Below are 23474 nucleotides of genomic sequence, written 5' to 3' on the forward strand. Positions count from 1 at the left end.
TCTCTCAATAGGTTTGGCGGTTAAATAATGTTTGTTGTAATTGCGATCAGTTATATTTTTTTGATCACTCTCCCCACTGAGAAATATGTATGCATTTCTGCCGTTTAAGCTGAGCCTAGCAGTCTCATCATGAGAACTCATATGCTCTTTCACTCAAATCAAAAGAAAAGGAACACAAACACACTTTCTTATTAATTTAAATCTATTTTTGATAATTTAACAATTTTTTTTTTGGCACTATTTGTTTGTTTTTTTTTTTACACTGTTTTAGGTGCACAATTGGTTTTTTTTTACTATTTTTCTTTAAGCGTCCAAATCGCCAAATATTGTATATATTTTTAATTTAAAAAAAAAAAAAAAAACTTTAACACTTTTAACTTCAATAAAAGTACGGAGCGAGCTAAAAACACGTCTGTCTCTTAAGAAAGAAAAACGAGCATTTGAATTTAAAAAAAATTTTAAAAAGCTATTTTTCGCTATTTTTTTGGGAAAAAAGAACTTTTTTTCTTTTTAAGTTATCGCAAGAAATCTAAGAGGATGTATAAAGCTTATTTTTCGTAAAATATTTTAAAGGAAAACCAATTTCAAAATTGTTGTTACCGAGGGGACTAGGTCCTTTCAAGAAACACCTATTTTTTATGTAAAATAAAACTTTAGGGCAAAAATTCTCAAATCGCGTATTAGATATCAAAATATAATAACCGATTATAGGTGGCTCAATATGATTCTAATTATTTTGTAAAGGTTTCCGATAACCCCGAAAAACTAAAAATTACCATTTTTGAAATTTTTCAACACTTTTTTGGGAATTGCGGGATTGCTGATAATAAATTCCAAAATTCGTTTTTATTTTTCCATTTTAAATAGAAAAATCTACATAACTGTGAAATTCCATTAAAAACTATTTATAAATAAAAATTTAATTTCAATTCGAAAAATGTTTATCTGTGCAAAAATTCAATAAAAAATATTTTTTGTCATATTTTTCTATAAAGTATTCCATGAAATTTTAATTGTCAAAAGTTGTAAATATTTTTGAAAAATAGACAAATAGCTTGAACGAAATTATATTATATCGCATCATAACATTTTGAATGCAATGTATAAATTTCTAAATAATCAAAAAAACCCTTCTCCTGTAAAATTTGTGTTTTGTCGCTTACGATAATTTGGCGCCAAGGGCTCGATATGCTTTAAGTGAGATACGGGGTGTCATATGTACCAGTAGTTTAGAAGATTCAGATTTATTACCACATTTTATTCAATTGATCCCACTGTGCGGTGGTGGAGAATTCAAAAAAAATACGCTTAAAATCATCGGTAGCATTAAAAAACTGACTACATGTGTCGTTGCTCCTCAGGACATGGACTGTGAAAAAAATACATATCTATACACAAACACACAGCCGTACACATGGTAAACAGCGATGGATTTCTACTGTTACTGCAACATTTAATGGTGTTGACGAACACATTCATATTCATGTTTTTTGTGTTCATGTTCCTTCTTTTATAATTTTTTTGTTACGATCACTTTTTTACCACAGCAGCATGTGATGAGGCCTGTTGCATTTGCAGCACATTGAGTAAACAACCAGCCAAGTTTAAGAAAAAGTAAAAAAAAAAAACTGCAGTCTGATAAAATGAAATGAATGGAAAGGGAGGGTATGTCGCGACGACGGTACGGTCAAAAACTCAACGCAACTAAAACTTAAACGAATAAATAGACAATTTTTAGCAAGGGACCCCGTTTTTGCAGACAAATTTTATGATAAAAATTTAAACAGAAGCACTTTGTTCATACAATATTCACATATTCATACATACATACGTATATTCATCACACATGCATAATATATGTATGTGTATGTAAGTATGTAATTGTTCGTATGGATGTGTGTTAATGTATAAATTGAAAATCCATTGTGGCTTTTGTATGGATGTAAGTAGTTTTTGTTTTATTTTTCAGTTTCTTTTATTTATGGTTTTACATTAAGCTTAACCACATCAGTCACACTTTATTGATCAGTCAAGAATTCACTGATAGTTCATGATCATTTCATTTTAATGACATTTTAAATGTCTAAGAATACGAAAAACAAGAAAACAAAATATAAACACAAAAACCAGAACAAAAGTCTTGATTAATTCATGAACGATGATCGTTTAATGTAAAATATTAAAATGTTTACCAGTCTGACACTAATAAAAATTGCACAAGTAGGTACTTGTTGTACATATTCGTATAGATTTTCATATCTTAAATGTATTAAATTCGCATTCTAGATTATTTACTTACTAGCATTTAAATCATTTTGAATTATGTACACTGAAATGAATACGTTATTACAAAAAGGCCAGAAAATATAAATTTATGATCACTGAGAACTTTTTTTTACAGAAGATTTATTTTCAATCAAATCATAAAAGACAATAGATCACAATATTCCAAAGATGTTATTTTTGTTAAGAGAAATCTTCACTTTTGTATAACAAAGAAACTTTTAAGGAATGTATCAGCAACTAAAAACACCTTCGGCAATTCCTCCGTCTATTTCCAAAACTTTTTAACTGGCGAATTCTCCACCCACTTGTCATTACAACCATCTACTAGTAAAATTAATAATGGTGGCATGTGTAAAATAGAAAAGTGTCAACTCTGTAATCAACACTTAATGTTTATTTTTAGAACAGAAATTTATCACAGAATAGAAATGCAGAAGGGCTCAATTGACTTCCTTTTTTAATTACCAATGTAACTAGTAATCGCTATAAGTTTTACTGAATACATGTCTATGTTGGGATATTGCTAATGCAGAGTTAACCACTGCTACCCACAGAACTACAGGACAATTTGTTAATAAGCAAAGAATATGGTGACAGAAATTTAAAAGACTTTGCTTCCCTCGACGACATTCAGTGAGTTGAACAATGCTTATATTAGCATATAATTAAGGGAATCCAAGAATTGGTTCTGAAATCAACCTGAGTAAGGAAGGACCTGTAAACTCTAATATTCCAATTGGAGTTCTAGCCAATTCTAGTCGAACTTTACTGAACACCAAACTTTTAGGGAAAATAATTGAAAATTAATGTTGTAATTGATAATTGTTACTTTTTCTACTCTCAGGCGATTAATGCCTGTATATTAGTTGTGTTACTTTCTTCGGGAAGGGTATTGATTGTAGAAGGAAAAGTGATGAAAGGAGGATAAAAGCTTTTATTTGACAACTCTGTCAAAGTAGTCGCATTATTCAAGCCAGTAACCATTATTTATTTATTTTACTTCGGTGGCGTTTCAATGTGAGAATCGAACCCAGGCCGCAAATACCATATCATGCGTAATGATCAAACGCGCTAACCAATTATGCCACAGCACTTAATTTGTGCTCACAGTTCCAGTAATATTTGTAATGAAATATTTGGTCAAAAAAAAACGATCAGTCGTTGAAATAAAACACAAAAATATCTAGTATCGCACATTGGGTTAAAATCGGTATACATCTATTGGTTGATGAAAGATGACTTGGGACTAAATTATAATTAAATTTCCTAAATAAACTTAAAATCATCAAATATTATTTCAGATGTTGTTTTATAATATATTGTCGACAAAATCATACGGTAAACTCGTATAATTGAAATGATCATAAACATGTCATCAAATCTAATTATATAATTAATGTCACAAAACCAACAACATGTTTAAATGTTGTTCTGTTTTTCCTGCCATCTTAAAATTGTTGACGCAAAACAAAAACAATGGTATAAGGATAAAAAGAATAAATGTCGTACAATTGACAGCAGAAACTCCCTAAAACACATAAATTCAACATGACAATCATACCGAACGCATAACTACTAAACAAGTGAAAATTGCCAACAATAATCAAATCAATTTGAAAACTATAATCATTTTCATCTTCACCAGCAGCATTAACAACATCAACAACATCACCATCATCGTTGTTGTCATCAATATCATCGTCATCATGTTTAAATGTCTGTCAGACTCAGAGTCTGACACTCTACGCCCAAAACCAAACAAACAAACCACAAAATAAAAAAAGGAATACTGCAACTGAACGATATAATTCTTCAGAAGCAACTGCAAGTCTGATTAGGTTTCATGACACAAAACGTCTTGTCATCATTCAAATGTTGAGTGAGGACTTCTCCCATTCACTCGCTTGATCTTTTCATTTTTTACTGTAGTTTTTATACGTTTGTCATGCGTGTGACATTATATTGGAACGCAAAATATGTCAGAATTGTCCAAATACCATGTTTATAAAATGTTTAAATGGCAAATTTGTGTTCATAATTGATTTCAGTACAAGTATGTTGGCTGATTCTAAAGTTTTTATCGCAAGGAAGCAAAAAGGTAATAATAATAAAACGAATGACTGACTTGTTGCAGAGTGTTTGGTGTCTCCGGTTATTATTGCATCCTTTGTGTGCTCCCATTCGATTTGTTGTCGTTTCAATTAAAGAAGCTGCAAATATTTTTGCGGCATGTAGAAGAAATCTGCACACAAAAAAACAAGAAGTTAAACTCGTAATCGTCAACAGAATCTTCTGAAAACAACTTTAACATCAACACGGCACAATATAACATTGTCAGCCAGCGTCAGCAGCATCTTTATTTGATCAAGATCAGTAAAACAATAAAATTTTTGTTTGTTTTTCACTCAACCAAAATAAAAACTTAAATAACTTCTGTTTTGTCAAATAGTGTCCAATGAAATTTGGTTACTTGATAAATAAAATTCACACTAAATATATTATAATATTCTCAGTGCAGCAACTTCTGGTGCATTTAAAATTAAACAGTTTATCATTAAACTTATTATATAGGTCACTATAGTGATTTTCAGAAGTGGGCCTTATATGGGACTTATGGTCTATTATGAACATATCATTACAAAGCCTTATAGAGTGATTTCTGTCTCTGATATGAATTTGATACTGATACCAACATATTTAAACATTTTGACAAAGTTTTAAAGTGTCTTCCGGAACGGGACCTTATTGAGAGCTATAGTCACCCAAATTGCAAGTAAGATTTTATTTGTTTCAATATGTTAGAGATGTATGCGGGTATTCAAATTATTATATTTTTCTCTCCTTCGAATAATTCGAACTTGTTCAAATAATACGATCACACGTTTAAAACTAATCGAATTATTCGAATAATTTTAATTTTTTTTAAAAAAGAAAAGAATGAAGTTTTGATGTAGGCTTTTCAATATTTTATTGTTAAATAATAACATAATAATTTAATTTAAGTATTGATAATGTTAAAAAAACATTCGAAAACAAAGTCTATCAATTAATTTCATCAGAAATATTCTTATCAGATTCCCTCGCGAACAATCTGTTTAGTTTCCGTTTTGGAGCTATACTTTAAACAATTTGAACTAGTTGGACATGATCCTGAATTCAAGTACAATATAAACGTATTAAGAACTTTTTTAAGTCGTTCATTAATTCTTAAGTAAATGAATTATTCACTTTTTCTAAATTATTTATAACAAATTGTATTATACCCTCAAGCTCTACCAATGTTAACGAATCTTTGCTTAATGAAGTGGTCTTAGGGAATTAAACAACATCAAAATGACATTCGCCATCATTTTCAACACCACTTTAATCTAAGTTAATATTATATTATTAATTGCGATTCTGCTAATATTTCGCTTATGTTCCTGGTTAGACGCTAAAATTTCTGTTTCGAAATCAATTCTAAAATCATTCAGCATTTTTCTTACAAAATAACAAATATTTTATACCATACCTTTTATTTTCATTTGTTCAAGTCCTAAATTAAACATTTTGAAAGACTTGTGTTTAGAATTGTAACTTCTTGCAGTAATATTTATATATTTCTAGAAGGAGCTATGGGACCACTAATCTACAGTAATCAAAAGACTACCTTTATCAATATAATTCTTGTAAGTCATTATTACTTATTTGAATTTGGAATTATAAAAAATTTTAAGCCATTAAATAAATTTAAACATATGTATACATATGTACATTTATTCGTTTTATTCGATTATTCTACATAAAATTGTTCGAATTATTCGTTATTCGAACATTTTATTCTTCATTAAAATGTTCGAATAATTATTCGAAAGAAATTATTCGATTAATCGAACGATCATTATCCAGTATGCAAAATGATTCGAAGTTATATCGAAAATGAATAATTTTTTCGTAAAATTTTATCGATATCGACTTCTATATAATGTCGAGAATGTGCGTGTTTTCCTAAGTAGAGTGCAGAGGGATAAAGAGTCGAAAATTATTTATTATTCTGATTCTAATTTTTATCGATATACTATAAGTTTTTCGGTATTAAAAATGTTCTAAATTTATTCGATTTCGATTAAATATATGAACAATTATATTTTTTCGAAATACCATCGAGCAATTTCTTCTTGAAATAATGCATATTCAATACCTTTATTATTATCCAATAATGTTGCGTTAGATGTGTTTTCATTTTCAAATGCAATAAACTCTGCACATATTTCTGATGTTTGCTGATTATGAGATTCGAATTGTCAAAAACAACATCAATAATTGGCTGCGCTTTTCTTTTAAGACGTCTTTGATCCATTTTTCGTGTTAAACTATATTTTTATGAATATGTTATTGATAGAATAAGAAATAAAATTTTATTTTCTCAAAAAGAATAATATGTATGTATGTATATATGAATTTGTCAATTTGTGCAAAAATAAAATTTGACATTAAAAAAAAACTCGAACATTATTCGCCATTTCTATAAATTATTAATATACGATATTCTAAAAAATGTAGATCGGATGGAGCATCATAATAAATTCATATTTTCGATTTTAATTCGAAAATATGAATACTGGGTAGTGTCTACTGATGGACAGATTCTCCAAAAATGTTAAGGTTCTGTCCCCTAAACTTCAACAAGTCCTGACGTTGGGGGGCCAACCACGCGACAAGTTGTATATCGTTTCATACTCGTATATTCTGCTTAAAATACTCGTTCTATGTGAAATTGAATCGAATAAAAAGGCACAATCATTTCAAATATCAGCACTAAACTCTGCTGATGCAGACATCAGGGTGTTGTTGCATAAACAGACACACTACTTATGTACCATCCTACATATGTATGTAGTTATATGTATGTGAGTATAAATTCTATATTCTCGATACCTGTCCATTCTTTTTGTTGTCTTTCTACACAATATTTTTTGGGATTGTTTTTGAATTGAAGGTACCAAATAACCAACAACCAGTATGTTACGATTGCAGCTGACAAAGTTTGTTGGCAATAAAACGACATGGTCTTTGAATCTTGTTGTCTCACATGATGATTGTCGTCCCAATGATGATAATGATGATGTTGATGATGGCGGTTTTGATGTTGATCGTGTATAATCAGTTAATAACTCAACATTCATAATTCTGTGTTTTTATTTCTGATGTTGCTGTTGTTATTGTTGTTGCAGTTATAAGTTGTCATTTAATATATAATGATGTTATGATGTTTTATGACAGATATATTATGTTAACAAATTCTTCGCATGTCCAAGTGACAATATTAATTTGGAAAACGTTCAAATCTTATTTATAATCATGTTCACAACCGCTCACTCTTTTCGACTCTTTCATGTACATATGTATTTGCTGTGGCAGCCAGAATCTATGACGAGGAATAACAATAAATAAAAAAAAAACAAGAGAAGAAATACTTGAGTTATTATGATCGAGAAACATTTTTGTATAATTAGTTTAATTTAGTAATAATAACAATAATTTTTATCATGGTATTTAGAATTTCAAATATGCCAAGAAAGCAACAACAAAAACATAAATTCCAAATAAAATTTAGTGAAATTCTATTAAAAAAACCAACAGAAAAATGTTCTTTCTTATAAATATTTATTAGTTGAATGAATCATTTTATGTGTGTTTGAGAGCATGATTCTAAAGTTGATTTCATATTTTGGCGCCAATTATTGTTGCAATTTATAATTATGGCAAAAGTGAAAAAAGAAACAAAATATTAAAAGCCGACCAAAATTGTATGGCTGTTTTTTTTTGCTTATTCGGACCAAAAATGTCTTTCTTTTCTTAAAATTTTGGCACTATTTGCAGCAAGTTTTATGTGTGTGAATGCATGTTGTGTGTGTATTTAGTGACAGTGTACCTGACATTCTCGTGCGTTTGACATTATTGTGTTAATTTGCTGCTTAATGCACGCAACAATTATAAAATAATGTGGCGGCAAAAGTTTTGAAGTGAAGCACTCAAATGTCAACATCAAAATCAACAAAATACCTGGCTGGTTTGTATTTCTTGTGCCAGTTGAAATGTACATGTTTTTTTCTCTTTGTATTTCGCTGACTGTCTGCCGATCTGTCATTGTGTCTAATTGACACAATCACATTTTTGTTTTTTATTTCAGTGATTCCTGTTGTTTTATTTCATCTTGTTTAATCTTATAAATACAGTTTTTTAAAAGAGTGAATTAATCATATATTTTGGTTATATTTGATCTACAGGTTGTTGTATTTGCTAAGCTAGTTGTTTTTTTCGCTTAAACCATGTGAGCGTATGAGTAATATTGATCAATAATAACAAGTATACACTCAGGTCTCGTTTTATGATATTAAATAAATATATTTTTGTTGATTTTTTTATGCGATTTTGTTCTGATTTTTTAATTAAAATCTGAATTTATGCGGTTTTTCAGAATTTTGGAACGATTCATTAGTTTTATATGAAGCTAGAGTATCGTTTTATGCGAATTCAATTAATGCGATTTTTTTGGAACGCATCTATCGCATAAAACGAGACCAAAGTGTACTTTAGAATAATGTGGTAAATTTATTATTTCTCTTAATCATATAGTACATTTTATAATAATTTATTTTCAAAACTTATGTGTAACAGCATGAACATTAGGATGGGTCGATTTGTATGGACAATCAAAAAGTGTAACAGCATGAACATTAGGCTGGGACGATTTGTATGGACGATCAAAAAGTAAAAAATCGTATAGCAGAAACGTATTTTCTTTCGTTTTTTATCCAATAAAAAAGAACTATTAAACAAATAAATACTGAAATATCGTTGGCACATATTAGTTTTGAAAATACATATGGGGCATTTCATGTCAAGTGAACCAACTTTTGAAATCGATTTCTTCCGATCAGGATTGTTAGTTCTTTTGGATAGTAAATCAGACACAATTTTTCAACAAGATCGGTGGAGAACTCTCCGACATTTTGGAAAAGCAGGTGTTTTTTCTCATCCATGTAACTTATTACCTATTGTTCTTAGCAAAATGTGTCCCAATTCATTCTCAACTTTAGGAGCAAATCAACTTTTCCATTTGGCGTTAGAATAATAGAGGTTGATATTTATTTATTGAACAATGTAATTAGAAGGCAGTCGAATAATTACTCTGTGGAACATTTTCGGGGTCATTGTCTGGGGCGTGAGAAATTTACGATTAAAGGAGCCGCATCTTTATAAAATCAATACATTTTTATAATTACAGTTCGTAGAACTCGAGTAAAGACTTTATTTTTCGAAGAAAAATTACGTATTTCAGTGCTACGTGTTGGCTTTATTTCTTCATGGATAGAAATTTATGGAAAAAGGACAAATTGCTATTTTTTAAGATTTATTTCTACTAAATTAGTCCAACTTGATTTTTTACATGGATATATTTATGAAAATTATTTATTTAAGTGTTAGCTACAATTTTGCTTAATAATGAAATGAGAAATCACCAAAAGATCTTGAGTTTTAGCTGAAAAACTAAGCAAACCAACATCATGATAAGGAAACAGAAAAGTTTGGCCTGATAACGCAAAACCCTCTAGCTTGAGACCTTCACCCTGATTTGGAATTTCTCACATTAATAATTAATCACTTTGTAATAGTATGAACAATAATTGCATTATTTACTTATAGAAATGACGAATGCATTTGGCATTGGCAGTTGTGATTATAAAATTATTAGATTAAATAATTTTATAAGGTTTAACAAATAGCAACATTATAATATGAGTATCCAGCTATTGCTTGGAAATAATTTTTCAACTTGAATTAAATTTTGATTAATGCATTATTTAACAATTCTGTATATTGGATAAATTGTATCACTCATACTAACACTCACATCTCAAACTCAAACTCATGGAGTGAGACATGTACGAACATGTTTTATTGCTGTTGTGAAGTAGTGGTATGTTTGAATGTTAACATTTATTAACTATATTTAATAATTAGCAGTATTTGTGGCATAGTTTGTTTAAGTTTGTTGCATGCAACTAAATAATTGCTACATGGGAGAATTTCATCAATTAAACTTACTAAACGTGAATGCTACGAGGCATGTGCAACAAACAACTTAATAAAAAAAAACATCAGCAGCAACTACAAATACTACACTATTAACATTAACATTAACATGAACATTAAACAGCAGTCAACGTCAACATCAACAACAACAGCAATAAAACTTTCAAAGTTATGCACTTATTAATAAATTTATTTTTACTATATTTAGTCATATAACTTTATTAGCCACAAATATCTCTTGGAATGATGATCGGTAATTAAATGTTTATGTTTATTTGTTGGATTGTTGTTTTATCTTTCACTGCGTCTTGCCTTTCCTTTGATGTTTACCTTAAAAAACAAACAAAAAAACAAAACTAAGAAATATGCAACTCAATGCTAAAATTATTGTGGGAAATATTTCTGCTTGTATTACAAGCTGGTAAAAACAGATGACCAATTGATGGAAACAAAAACTATTACAAAAAAATAATAATTAAATAAATTTTAAATTATGATAATAATTAAAAATGCATTAAAACTATAAAATTAATTTGCTGTTGATATAAATATATACAACTTACAAACTTTCGCATTTAAGAAGAAAATACATTTATCTTGATTGATATATTGTAATTTTCTCACTCACAAAGTGGGTCCTTACAGCAATTAACACATTTTTATTTAAAAAAAAAAATAACCAGGCTACACTCTGTGATAGAAAGCCTACACAAAATAAAATAATTCAATTACTTTTCTTTCAAAAGCAGAAATTATAATAAACAAGTGTAAAGAAATATCGTACCAGTACGATGCAAACGTTGCAATTGAAATTATTATTCCCTTACGATCTTATTAAAATTATACACGATTATTTGATCTTTAATCACATGCAGCAGTTAATGAATTTGTACGTGTCCATCGATATGTGTATTACACACTTGTTCGAGCACTTTGCATGCAGTTTAGTTTGTTAACTTAAAAATTAAAGGTTGAAATATTAACCAACCAACAAACCAACCAACCAAGCAGCAGCAATCATCTCATGCTAGTTCCAACAACAGAAAACCCCATGGGAAGTTTTGCCTGGCTTTTATTATTATTTTATAACTCAATTTAGGTGATATTTTACATAAAATAAATTCTTAAAGCAAACAAAAGTTGAACTAAAGGAAAATTTCCATATTAAATTAACTCAATCTCTTGCTCCTCTCTATTTGGCCAATTTAAAAGAACACAGAAGCAAGCAGTTTAAATAGATTTGTATTAAAATGTAGCACAGTTTTTACTTTCAATTCTGATTTCTAATTATTCTCGCAGTTATTAATATTTCCCGATATTGAATTAAGATGTAAATATCTTTCGATTTATTAATGTTTTTTTCTAATTTCTTAATAAACTAACAATAAATATTTTATATCTTAAATCTAATAAATATTAAGTCCAGCCAGATGTCAAATATTGACATTAGTCATTAGTTTTTAATTTCTTAATAAATAATAATAAAATATAAATATATAAAAAAATATTATATAATTAATATAATATAATTATAGTTGGTAAAATATTACACATTTGATAAAAATTTTCTTATCGAAAATCTCTCACGTTGAGACAAATAACTGAATAAAGTATGTTTGCAAATACATACAATAAAAAAATGTCTGTTTCAAACCCGATTCCAACTGATTATGACATAAATTATATTTTTTTATCGAGTAGTTTCATGAATAACATGGATATATAGTTCGTGGTTTCCGAAAAAGCAAAATGTTTATAATCTACATCTGATCTGGAGTAGATCTTAAATAAAATTGTTTATTATGTGTAAAAATATTTCACGAATGTTGAGTAAAAATAAAGAAAAACTGTTACATTACAGCATATAATCAAAACACGAGTTCTGTAGCTAAAACCGTATTCGAAACCAGATTTAGAAATTTCAATTTTTCGAATAACTCGAAAATACGGTTTTTTGAATACTCTAGTGACAACAGTTGAAGAAATAAATTTAAAAATTTAAATATATATAGAAATTTAAACACCTTTAAAAATACCGGAAACCATAGGGTAGCATACAGACGAGACGTAATTGTCAAAACCCTAACTCTTGTAACAACAAAATTAAATACCATGTATTTTGTTGTTGTATCAGACATATGGTATGTTGTATTTTTGTTTGACAAATCGGAGTGTCTCGACTCTATGTATAATTCTCTATGCCGGAAACTTTTAAACCCGGCTGAAAATTCATTACTCCACAAACAGTTCCAGTTCAAATGCAATGCATATATCTAGAATTGTTGCACAGAAAGTGTGCTATAATTTTAAGCAGCTGGATTTGAAATGCTTATTGTTTTGCATTATTAACACACATTTCAAGCATTTCATGTTCTTTATGCTGCTATTCACACTTGACGTAAATTAAAATCTTAATAGTTCATGAACTTATTAGCAGTTTCCTGTTAATATTGCCACCGAAATACACACTCGCACACACACACACACCAAAACAATTGTTGTAATTGTGTGAGAGCAGAAAGAGGAGAAGAAACATTGATTTCCTCTTAAGGAGGTCATAACATCTTGTTTCTGCTGTTTTCCAAAACGACCACTTATACATTTGTTAAGGTGATTGTTGGCAGCAGTAGTGGCAGTGGCAGTTGCAGTTGGTTGCAGTAGTAATGCTGCAACTTATGCAATACTAACAATTGCATCATACTCTCACACTCTCATAAACATTAGACAGGGCCTTAAAAAATAAAACTTTGTATTGGATTTTATTCTTTGGCATTAAAACGGATAATAGGATTTTATGCCGGAAATCAATTTGAGGGTTTTAAATTGATTTCAATATTTTTGGCCAATTATACAAGTCAAAATCAATATACAATGATTACTGTTAGCCGATAAACTATACCCATCCACAACAAATTTACTTTTTAAGGACAGGTCTAATGAATAGTGCACGGTGGTTTAAAAATATTTATTTTCGAAAAAATTCGGTAGCTCATTAACCATTGGAAATATCTTAATGACATTTTAAACTAAGTTATTAAGAAATCCATATTTTATTGAAAGTGCATTCGGAATGCACTATCGAAAAGCAGAACAAAACTTTTTTTTATTAATTCTGTAAATATTTAAAGAATCGTTTAGTCAATTAAACACTTTTTACGATTTAAATTTAAGGTGGATCAAGAAGGCATATTTTTAAGACAAATATTTTGTTTAATTATTTATTTTAAAGAGAACATAATTGTCTTTCAAATAAATTTTAAATCAATAAAATCTGCCATTCAGCTTCAAATGATACGAATATGTAAAAGTTCACAATACCAGATTTTTTTTTTATTTTTCCAAAAATTAAAATCGCGAATAATGCTGGTTTTTCGAAATTAGAAAACATAAATTGGAAGTTTCCAAATGTCTACAAATAACCTAGTTGGGGGTAGTGCACTAATTTTTAACTATCACTAATACTTAGTGGTAGTGTAAAATAATTTACAAATTTTTTTAATGTTTAGTGATGAGTTGAAAAATATAAGCCTCACTCAATAATAGTGATAGTGTAGTTAAAATTGTTTAACTAATAATAGTTAAAATATTTTTTTTTGCAGCCTAATGAAATAATTTTTTCTACACTAAAATTGTTAGTTAAAAAAGTATTCCTGCACTTTTTTTTCAACAAAGAAATGTTTTACTCTATTCATAGTTTAAGTTAATATATTTAAGGAAAAAACGTAAAAGCGGTATATAAATACACAAATTAAAATAAAAGGAGAAATAAGCAATTACACAGAAAATAATTAGCGATTATTGGCTTTAAGTAAAACAAGCTTTTCGAAATTCGAATCACTTAATTTATTTCTCCGAGGAGAATCCACCATTCTACTAAAAGAAAATAAACGCTCTACTGGAGCAGAAGAAGCCAAAGGCGTGTTAAATTTAATAAACATTTGTCTTATTATTGGATATTTTTTGAGACTGCAAATATCAGTGTCCGAGCTTAAAAGGAATGCACGTATTTCACTTTCTATGCCATCTTTCTGCACAAAGGTTGAAGGTCCTAATATTGAAGATGTTAATAATCTAAGTAATTTCTTCAATAACTTTTTCACTTACAGTCAATTTCCCCAAAATCTGAGAATCCTACATTATCAGTGTTTTTTTGTGTTATTATTTCTTCGGATGCTGAAAAACACTTTGAAGCTTGCTCAACAAACATCTGTATATTTAATATTCTATTTTAAACTGGAATAACTTCATGATCACTAATTTTGAATATATTAGTGCAAAGAAAATTATTGAACCTTTGTTTTAGTTATTGTTAAATTTTTTAACTATTTGAGTTTAGTGCTTTTTTCTACACTACCACTCAATTGATTTATAGTTAAAAAAATATCACTATCACTAAAAAATATTGGTGATAAAAATATAAGCTTCACTACCACTAAAGCTGATGAAAATTAGTTAAAAATATATTTTTTAAAATAATATTTAGTGCTAGGGAAATGTTGATTGCACTCAACATTTAGTGCACTACCCCCAACTCTGAGTAAAATGAATTTATAACCCTAATTGTCCAATGCCATTTGGCCATAAATTAATTTTGACCACAATCAAAAAGCTAAATGAAAAAAAAACGCGACAACAAAACCAACAAAAAATAACCAAGTTCAAAAATTTACAAAATTTGTATAAAAATAAAATGGTATTTTTGTATCCAATATCACAACTTTTAATCGATTTCAGAATTTAATTTATCGAAATAATTTAAACCACTCTGCAGTTATTTACCGTAGGGCCTATTGAAAATAAGGATCCTCATGTAAACGCTTAAATGCCTCGTAAACTGTGCATTTTTACACTCTCGCAAAAGAACTGTCATAAAATGTATGGAAATTCGTTTGCACAACTCCGATAAGTTTGCGCGACAATTAGAATTGCAAACTTGAATTTATCGTGCATTTGATGAATCAACTGCTTTTGTTTACTTTTATTTATAAGAAATAAAAATCAATTATTGGGTTGAATGGCATTGTCTATAAAAGCATAAACGTTTGTTCCAAAGAGCTAACCATAGGGTACATCTAGAGGCGCAACTGAGAGTAAACTAAGATTAACAATAATTACCTTCTTCACACGTACTTGTGATATGTGAATTCAACATACTTGTGAGAGAATTTAACACATCAAAATACTTGAAATTTTAACTTTGATTTTCCGACTAAATATAGACGGAACCACTTTATTACACTTCTATACAATATTTGGCAATTTTTATTAATATTTTTCAGAAAACTTTTTTTTCCGAAACACGTTAATTTTGCTCAAACGAATAAAAAATATTTTTTATTTATTTTTGACAATTATTTAATTTAATTTATAGAACAGAGTTTAAATTTTTGGCATAGAAAATAGAAGAAAATTTAAACCTTTTTATAGAACTCTGTGTGTCTGGTGAAAATTAAAAAGGCTCCAATACAACCTCAAAACTTTGTACTAATACATTCTCACGACTTAGGTTTTTGACAACACACTTAGGTTTTTTCCCTCTCAGTAACGCTTCTATGGATATATTCAGCCTTATCATGTAAGGCGTAGTCGTTTTACGACAACGACAGTTACGTACTAGATTAAAGGAATTATTCAACCCGTTTCATTAATCTAGTACGAAACTGTCGTTGTCGTACAACGCATACGCCTTACATGATAAGGCTGATTATTCTATGGACCTATTCTATTTGAAATTTTTATCAAATATAAATTTTCTTTACAAACTTGCACAAAATTGAAAAGGTGTGTTCATGAAAGACGTAGCGCAAATTTGCACATTTGCACAAATGGGAAACTTAAGCGTTTAAATGCGTACCCATAATAATTATATTTTGTTTACAATGCGTTTTTACAATTCCAAGAAAAATCCAAAATTTGATTTCAAAATTAACCAAGTCTGAGCAATGAACCTTAAGAATTATTTTCTATAATGCAAGTAATATGGGAACAGTGTAAAACATATGATAATTTTTTACATGTTCCCAATTTTTTTAGACTTCAGATAATTTTGATATTTTAGCTGGTATTTTTAATAAATGGATCCCATTAATCTACATGAGGAAGTATATTCTACAGATCATACCTCTTCTTATATAAGATATTTCCGAAATATTTCTAAAATAAAATGTTACCAAAACCACTGTGCATTAGTAGATACAGTGGAGAAGTATTGATAATACATACATACATATTTGCATCTTGTAATCTTAATAGAAATGTTAAATTTACTCTGGTATCAACGAATTTGATCGTACAGCGATCATGTTACATTTTCTTTGCTTTATTTATGCGATTATTGATTCGATATTAAGATGAAGTTTTGTTTTTTTTTGTGTTTTTTGTTGTTGTTGATGTTTTTGCATTTGTTATTGTTTTGTGAATAAATAAATACACTTACCAAGATGTTGTATAAATTATAGTCAGTTATTAATGAAGATACCACAACTTGCTGTTGCAGTCAGTCAGTGAGTGAGTGAGTGAGTGAGTGAGAAAGAGAGTGTGTAAGTAAGTAAGTGAGTAGTGTTGCAGTATACACGTAGCTTGTGATATGATACACTTACATATTGTTGACTGCCACAAAACATGCTCCAGATAAATTGTATGTTATTTACACACACATTTGAGCATTTATCCAATTGGTTTTATATCCGTATCTTAAAGATGTTTTGTTGTGGTTTCATCTGTATGTTTATATGTATCAGTCGGTCTGTCTGTCTGTCCGAGTAGGTTGGTGTTAAGTTAAGTTTAGTTTGTTTGTTTATTTTTGTTTTGTTTCTTTTGGTTTCTTTTGATATATTTTAGTGATTAATGAATGTTTTACCATAACATCGCGTAAAAAAGCGATATGTTGCGAAAACACAAACAAACAAAAACGAAAACGGCAATTATATTGTAGCTTCTTTGGCAGTTATCATGTTGTTCTTATTGACAGGCGCGTATTATCATATGAACGTGTTGCGATTTAATGACTTACATTGCTACGACTACGACGAGTCATCCATCGTATGGTGGATTCATTCATTTGTTCACTCATATGAATAATGATGATAGTAAGTTGAATGCATGTAAACAGGACCTTCATTTAACACTTTCAATGTTATAATATAATCAGCTCTCTGTAATTATTGGAACAATGTAATTAATTGTATTTGTTAATAGTTTGCAAAAAATTTCACGCAATATTTTGTGAATACTTTGAGGCGTGGTTAGCTGCTTATTTAAAATTCAAAGCAATTAAGAGAAAACTCCAATGATTTTAAAATTTAAACACAGTTTAAAAACATTAATAAAATCAGCTACATTTTTTTTGTGTTCACTATTCGAAAAGTTCCTTCGCTCACACTCTTCGATTGCAAAATAACATTACGATTTTTTTAGAAAATTCATTATTTGAGGTCCAGGATTAAGTCCAAGGATATCACTAGTTATTTATTTAATTCAGATGGAAAAATATTGCACACAAATTTCATTATCACATTTGAATATCTTGTACATAGAAACAAATTTTGTACATAAATGGAATGAACTGCCTTCAATTTTTTTCAATTCATAATAAGTATAAAGAAATACACAGATTTTATTAATTTATTCAATTTGAAAACATCTATTAGAACGACAATTACGTACACATTTCGATTCTTTTAAACTAAAAGGCAAAAGTAATTATTTAATCGCAAAATTTTTACAAAAACTGAAATAATTGCATTTTTCCCCTTGTCGCAAGTCGGCACGGGTTGCAATCATGATAGAAAGACAAAATTTCGTATTTAACTATAGTTTTATACAAATTACTCTCTCACATATACGGGTACCGTGTGAACTCAGAGAAATGTAAACAAATGAAATGTCTTGAAATTTTAACTTTTAATTTTTGATAAAATAACGTTCTATTACACAATATTACTTTAACACATATAATTTTATATTTTTTTAAAACACTTGTAGCACACTTTCATTGTTAAAAAGTTTCTATTTTGCACAAATCAAGAAAAAAATATTTTTGGAAACTCTGACATGTAATTGTTTGTTATTGTAGAATTTAAACTATAGGACAGAGTTACAATTTTTGGTATTGAAAATTCATACAAATTCAAATTTAGAACATATTTTTAAAACTCTGTTGCCTGTAGAAAATTTAAAAGTTACCAACACATGTGTAATTTTGTTACTCACACATGTTTAGAGTTAGGTACTTTTTTACTAACACATGTATAGAGTTAGGTACTGTTGTCAAAGAGTTGGACTACTTGTTATACTTTGGTTTTATATACATAAAAAAATAATGTATATGTTGTGTATAGTGTTGCTGAAAAATAATTGAAATATTCTTGGAATAAATTTAATTTTCTTATGTTTTCCAGATAAAATGAAGAAATGTATGCAAATTTTAAAACCCAAAAAATCAATAACTAAATAAATTTATAAAACTAAAAAATTAATTGTTCAATTCACAACTGACGTTGTACAGTCGTATGAGTTATAAGTCGTCTGAATCTACAATAGTTGTACAAATGTTGTTGATAATTTCTATATAAATATTTTGTACAACACCTACACCATTTTTATATATGTTTTTCGAATGTTGTATGAAAATTTAAGTGTTACCAAAAGTTCATATTTATACATAAACAAAAAAATTGTTAATTTTAGTGTAAAATAACAACCAATCGGTAACACTGAAATCAGTTGATTTATATAATTTATGAAAAACGATAATTTGTTTTAAATATTTGTCAATTGTTTGCATTTTTACACAATTCAGACATTAGTTTGCTATTGTTCGCTGCACTATTAATTTTACATATTAATAGACTCTGGTATGTTTTGTTTTGATCTGTTTCTTTTGGCATTTTCAAGGCTTGATAAGGTAAACATACGACTTTGCTAAATCTGTGTTCACAGCCACAAAAGTTGTATCATACAACGTACAATATACAACTACGTTGTGAATTGGACAAATAAATTTTAAAATAAGTACCCTGTAGTCAGCCTAGAACTATATGTCTCTATATTAACACTCTTTCTCTATTTACAATTGCACTAGTTAAAATCAAGACAACTTTCCTTTAAGCGTGACATAAAAGAGAAGTAATTTTGAGGTACATGTAAAAATATGCGAAAATTTTCGAATCGTGATCAAATTCATTTCAGAATCAAATTCATTTCATACTACATGCTAATTGGGACCTTAGTTTTCGGCGTAATCTTAGCCTAAAAAATATAAAATAAATTAAATAATTAAATAATAGTTTAATAGTTTAATTAAACTATTAAATAATAGTTTAATTATTTTAACCCTTTAGAATCTCTAAATACTTTCACATAATAACATTTTAGTGTTTTCTCCTATTCAAATTATATTGAAAATAATGTTTCAAGGCATGGTAGAACCAACCAGGTACAATTATTAGGGAGAGTTTTCAATATTTACCCCTACAACGTCAAATAACGCATTTACTCTAATCACTTTTTATTTAGTTTTCGCAATGTTTTGCACGTTATATTAAAACTAACACATATTTATTTGGAAAAAATTTAAATTGAATTGAATATTTCACGAAAAAAAAGTAAATACACAAAAATCTGTTTAATTAATTTTTTTGTCTTAGACATTTCGTTTTGTTTTTTCTAATTTTCTTTTGTTTTCGTTATAGGGAATGTATAATTGAGAACGTACTTTCTAATAATTGTACCTTGCTTGTTCTGCTATGGTTTCAAGGCTTGTTGTTTTTTCAGTCGTGGCTGTCATTCTCTTGGAACTGCCCATATTTGATACGCAATAAGTTTTCTCTGTGTGACAAATATAAAAAAAATCTTCTCTAGTAGTTCAACTTAATACAATTTGAAATTTTGAGTCCTCAAAGGATACAAATATACATTCTGTTTTGAAAAAGTTCTCTTTAGAAACGTTCAATTATTTTTGATGTCAAATTTTTCAATGTAATATTTAATATAAAACATAACCCCACAAAATTGATTTCATCCCCTTCAAACTAAACTATGAAATTAAGAAACAAATTTGGTTCCCGATTTATCGCTGTTCAAAACATTGCAAACCATTATTAATTTAAAATATTCAATTTGGCGTTATTACTTTTTATTTACAAACTCATTAAGCTATTAAAATTAAATTTTAAATAATGCACAAAGTTACAAGAAAAAATAAATCGTGAGATCGTTTTGACAAGAATTTGCTTTCAATCATGTTGTATTTTATTTAAAATAATATGTACGTTAACTCCTGACACCGCAAGGATACATTTAAGTACTCAATTTTTATATATGTATCTATGTAGAGATTATATAAAATAATGTTTTTGAGTTTTTGGTGAATTTTTTCAGATTTGAAAACGCCATATTTCTAGGACCTTTAATGGCAGAGGTCTATAATATTGTAATTTTTTTAGATTAGTAAATTTTAAGAGGGATGATCACACATGCCTTAATTGTATTGTATTAGTCACATTCTGGCATAACAACCGATTCGTCCCTCAATTTGGAAAAACAGCGATACACGCTGGACAGAGATTATGCTTCATAATCGAAAATCGAAGCTAGAACAATCCTCGTCGAAAATCATACCAAAACATCACACAGACATATTGGCCATTTAATATAATTTTCGATATTTCGAAACTTAATTTTGTATTATTTTCTGTATGAATGCACTGTTTTCCTTCTTTAGCATCATTAAAAATTTGATGAATATTCCTCTTTTTTTGTACTCTTTATTTGGCGATGCATTAAAATTAAAATAATTATGAAGTATGTATCCCCTATAAGTATGATGGACAGCTATTCCAATCATACCTATATCATTATCTATTTATAAATTGGAAAAAAATGCATTTATTCCTTATTTAGTGCAAGTTAAATGATCAATTTTTGCCAACTACAAATGATGGCTCTTAAATAAAACGCTTTTTAAGTGCCAGACACACAGACATCTAGTGGATGATGGGAGTGGGAGAGTGAATCAGTGTAAATTGTTATTCGTTAATTAGCATTAAAAAATAGTTTAAACTTTCAATTAAATATATAGTATCTCCCCATCCCTGGCATAAATTCAACATTCATATATTGGTACTTAAAATGTTGTTGCTGTAGTTGTTGTTGATGTTTAATGGTGCATAATTGCTTGTAGGTATTAAAATTGAAGAAAATCAATTAAGTATCCAGGACTTGAACCGCGAGAGTTGGGCACAAAAAACGATTCCATCAGCTTCATTATTTATGCAAAAATTCATTTGTTTATTTATACAATTCGAATCGAGTCGATTCGAATCAGTTGGTTGGTGTAAGTGTGTATGTCTGAGAGTTTATTTTTGTGTGTGTATGTTGATTGGTCGTGTGCCTTTCGGATAGTTTTCATGGAATTCATTTTAGAGACGTTTTCGGAATGATGCTGTTCACGCATTCAATAATGTGTTGAATAGCAAATGGGATTGCATGGCAATTTTTATTCGAACATTCTGGCAAACTAAAGAAAAAATTGTGAAATGAAAATCCATCCAACGATTTCTACTCAAAGTAAATGTCACTGTTGTTGCTGCTGCAGTCATTGAATTTTCTTCCAAATGTGATTGAGAACAGGAGATTCGTTTTGCTCATTTATTTAATTATTTATGTATGTATTTCTGAGTCAGTCGGTCTGCCTGTCTGTCCATCCATTCGTCCGTTTGTCTGACTGTCATGCGTATGCATGGATTGCTGGCCAGTACATTGTACATATGTATGTATGTCGAAGGAGTTGCATTAATGTATGCGTGGTGTTTGAATAAAGCGTGACTTAAAGTTGTGAAATGATATTGTTTGTTGTACACCTTAAAACAAATTGTTTGATACCTCAACCTGACAACTACAGCAACATTAACAACAACAACAATAATAATAACAACAACGATCGCCATCACGATCTGAAATAGCAACAGCAGAAAGTCTAAAGTAAATCAAAACACAAACCCTTTTCCACAACACACCACGGAAAGGAACGTAAAGAAATTCTATGGTTAATTGTTAGTTGATGATTAAGTTGTAACTCACAGTTTCCAATGTCGACTTCCAACGACTACTTTTCGTCTTTGGTGATGATGTGAGTGAGATGCTGCAGCAGCTCCTTGCTGTGGTCTTGGTCACATATATTAATGTGCCATATTTGTAATTTGGTTTGTTTGTAATGCAATGCACTGTAGACTCAATTAAATTTTCTGAAATAAATTTTATACTTCTTTGTCCATGGTGAGATGAGATGAGAGTGTTTTTGTGTTAAAAATACAAACCATAAATATATAAAAATTCTTTGGAATCATCATTATCATTGTTATTGTCATCATCATCACCATAATGATGATCATAATGTGTGGGTATGAGTGTCTGATAAATTGTGAATTATACAATATTGAATATAATGTTTAAACAATCATCATCTACACATATTAATAAATATTAGTACAGATATATGTACATATACATATGTATATAGATAGAAACACTTGTTGGCTTGCAAGTATGACGAGTAGTCACAGTTCGTTAGTATTCATCAATGTCAATCAGTATTAATGATGTAAACAATTAAATATAATAAATACATGTTGTATTTTCATCATTTCAATTGTTTTTTTTTTCTTTTGTGTTGTGTTTGCAAAATTATAAATAATTTATAACATTCTTTGGCGTTTTTCATCTCATCTCATTTCAGTTGAAATTTCTGCATTTTATTGCATTGACAAATTTTGGCCCATACAGATTATGGGCATATCAGAGGAAGTCAAACTGGAGGAATTACCACAAGAAGCCAAACTAGCTCATCAGGATGCCATTCCTGACCGTTCGATCTCGTGCATTGTGACGACTGGTGCCAGCGGTGGCACCAACAGTCCCATTTCTGATGGAAACAGCGATGGCGAATTGGACGATTATGCACCGAAAAGAAAACAACGCCGTTATCGCACCACATTCACCAGTTTTCAATTGGAGGAATTGGAGAAGGCATTCTCGCGCACCCATTATCCCGATGTGTTTACAAGGTATGTACATTTAAAATTTTCATCAAACAAACAACTATAAATTAT

At 29.0% G+C, this 23474-nt stretch overlaps 1 protein-coding gene across 2 annotated transcripts in view; it reads left to right on the forward strand.

The window, feature by feature from the left end:
• Positions 1 to 23474, forward strand: part of al (aristaless) — a 91222-nt gene that overhangs the window by 37449 nt on the left and 30299 nt on the right. For both annotated transcript variants that reach the window (XM_065500603.1, XM_065500602.1), the window contains exon 2: positions 23102 to 23429. In XM_065500603.1, coding sequence (XP_065356675.1) covers positions 23152 to 23429 — 278 coding nt within the window. In that variant the 5' untranslated portion in view covers positions 23102 to 23151. The remainder of the gene's footprint in view (positions 1 to 23101; positions 23430 to 23474) is intronic.

The sequence above is a fragment of the Calliphora vicina genome, chromosome 2 (genome assembly GCF_958450345.1).
Source record: "Calliphora vicina chromosome 2, idCalVici1.1, whole genome shotgun sequence".
In the NCBI taxonomy this organism is placed as follows: Eukaryota; Metazoa; Arthropoda; class Insecta; order Diptera; family Calliphoridae; genus Calliphora; species Calliphora vicina.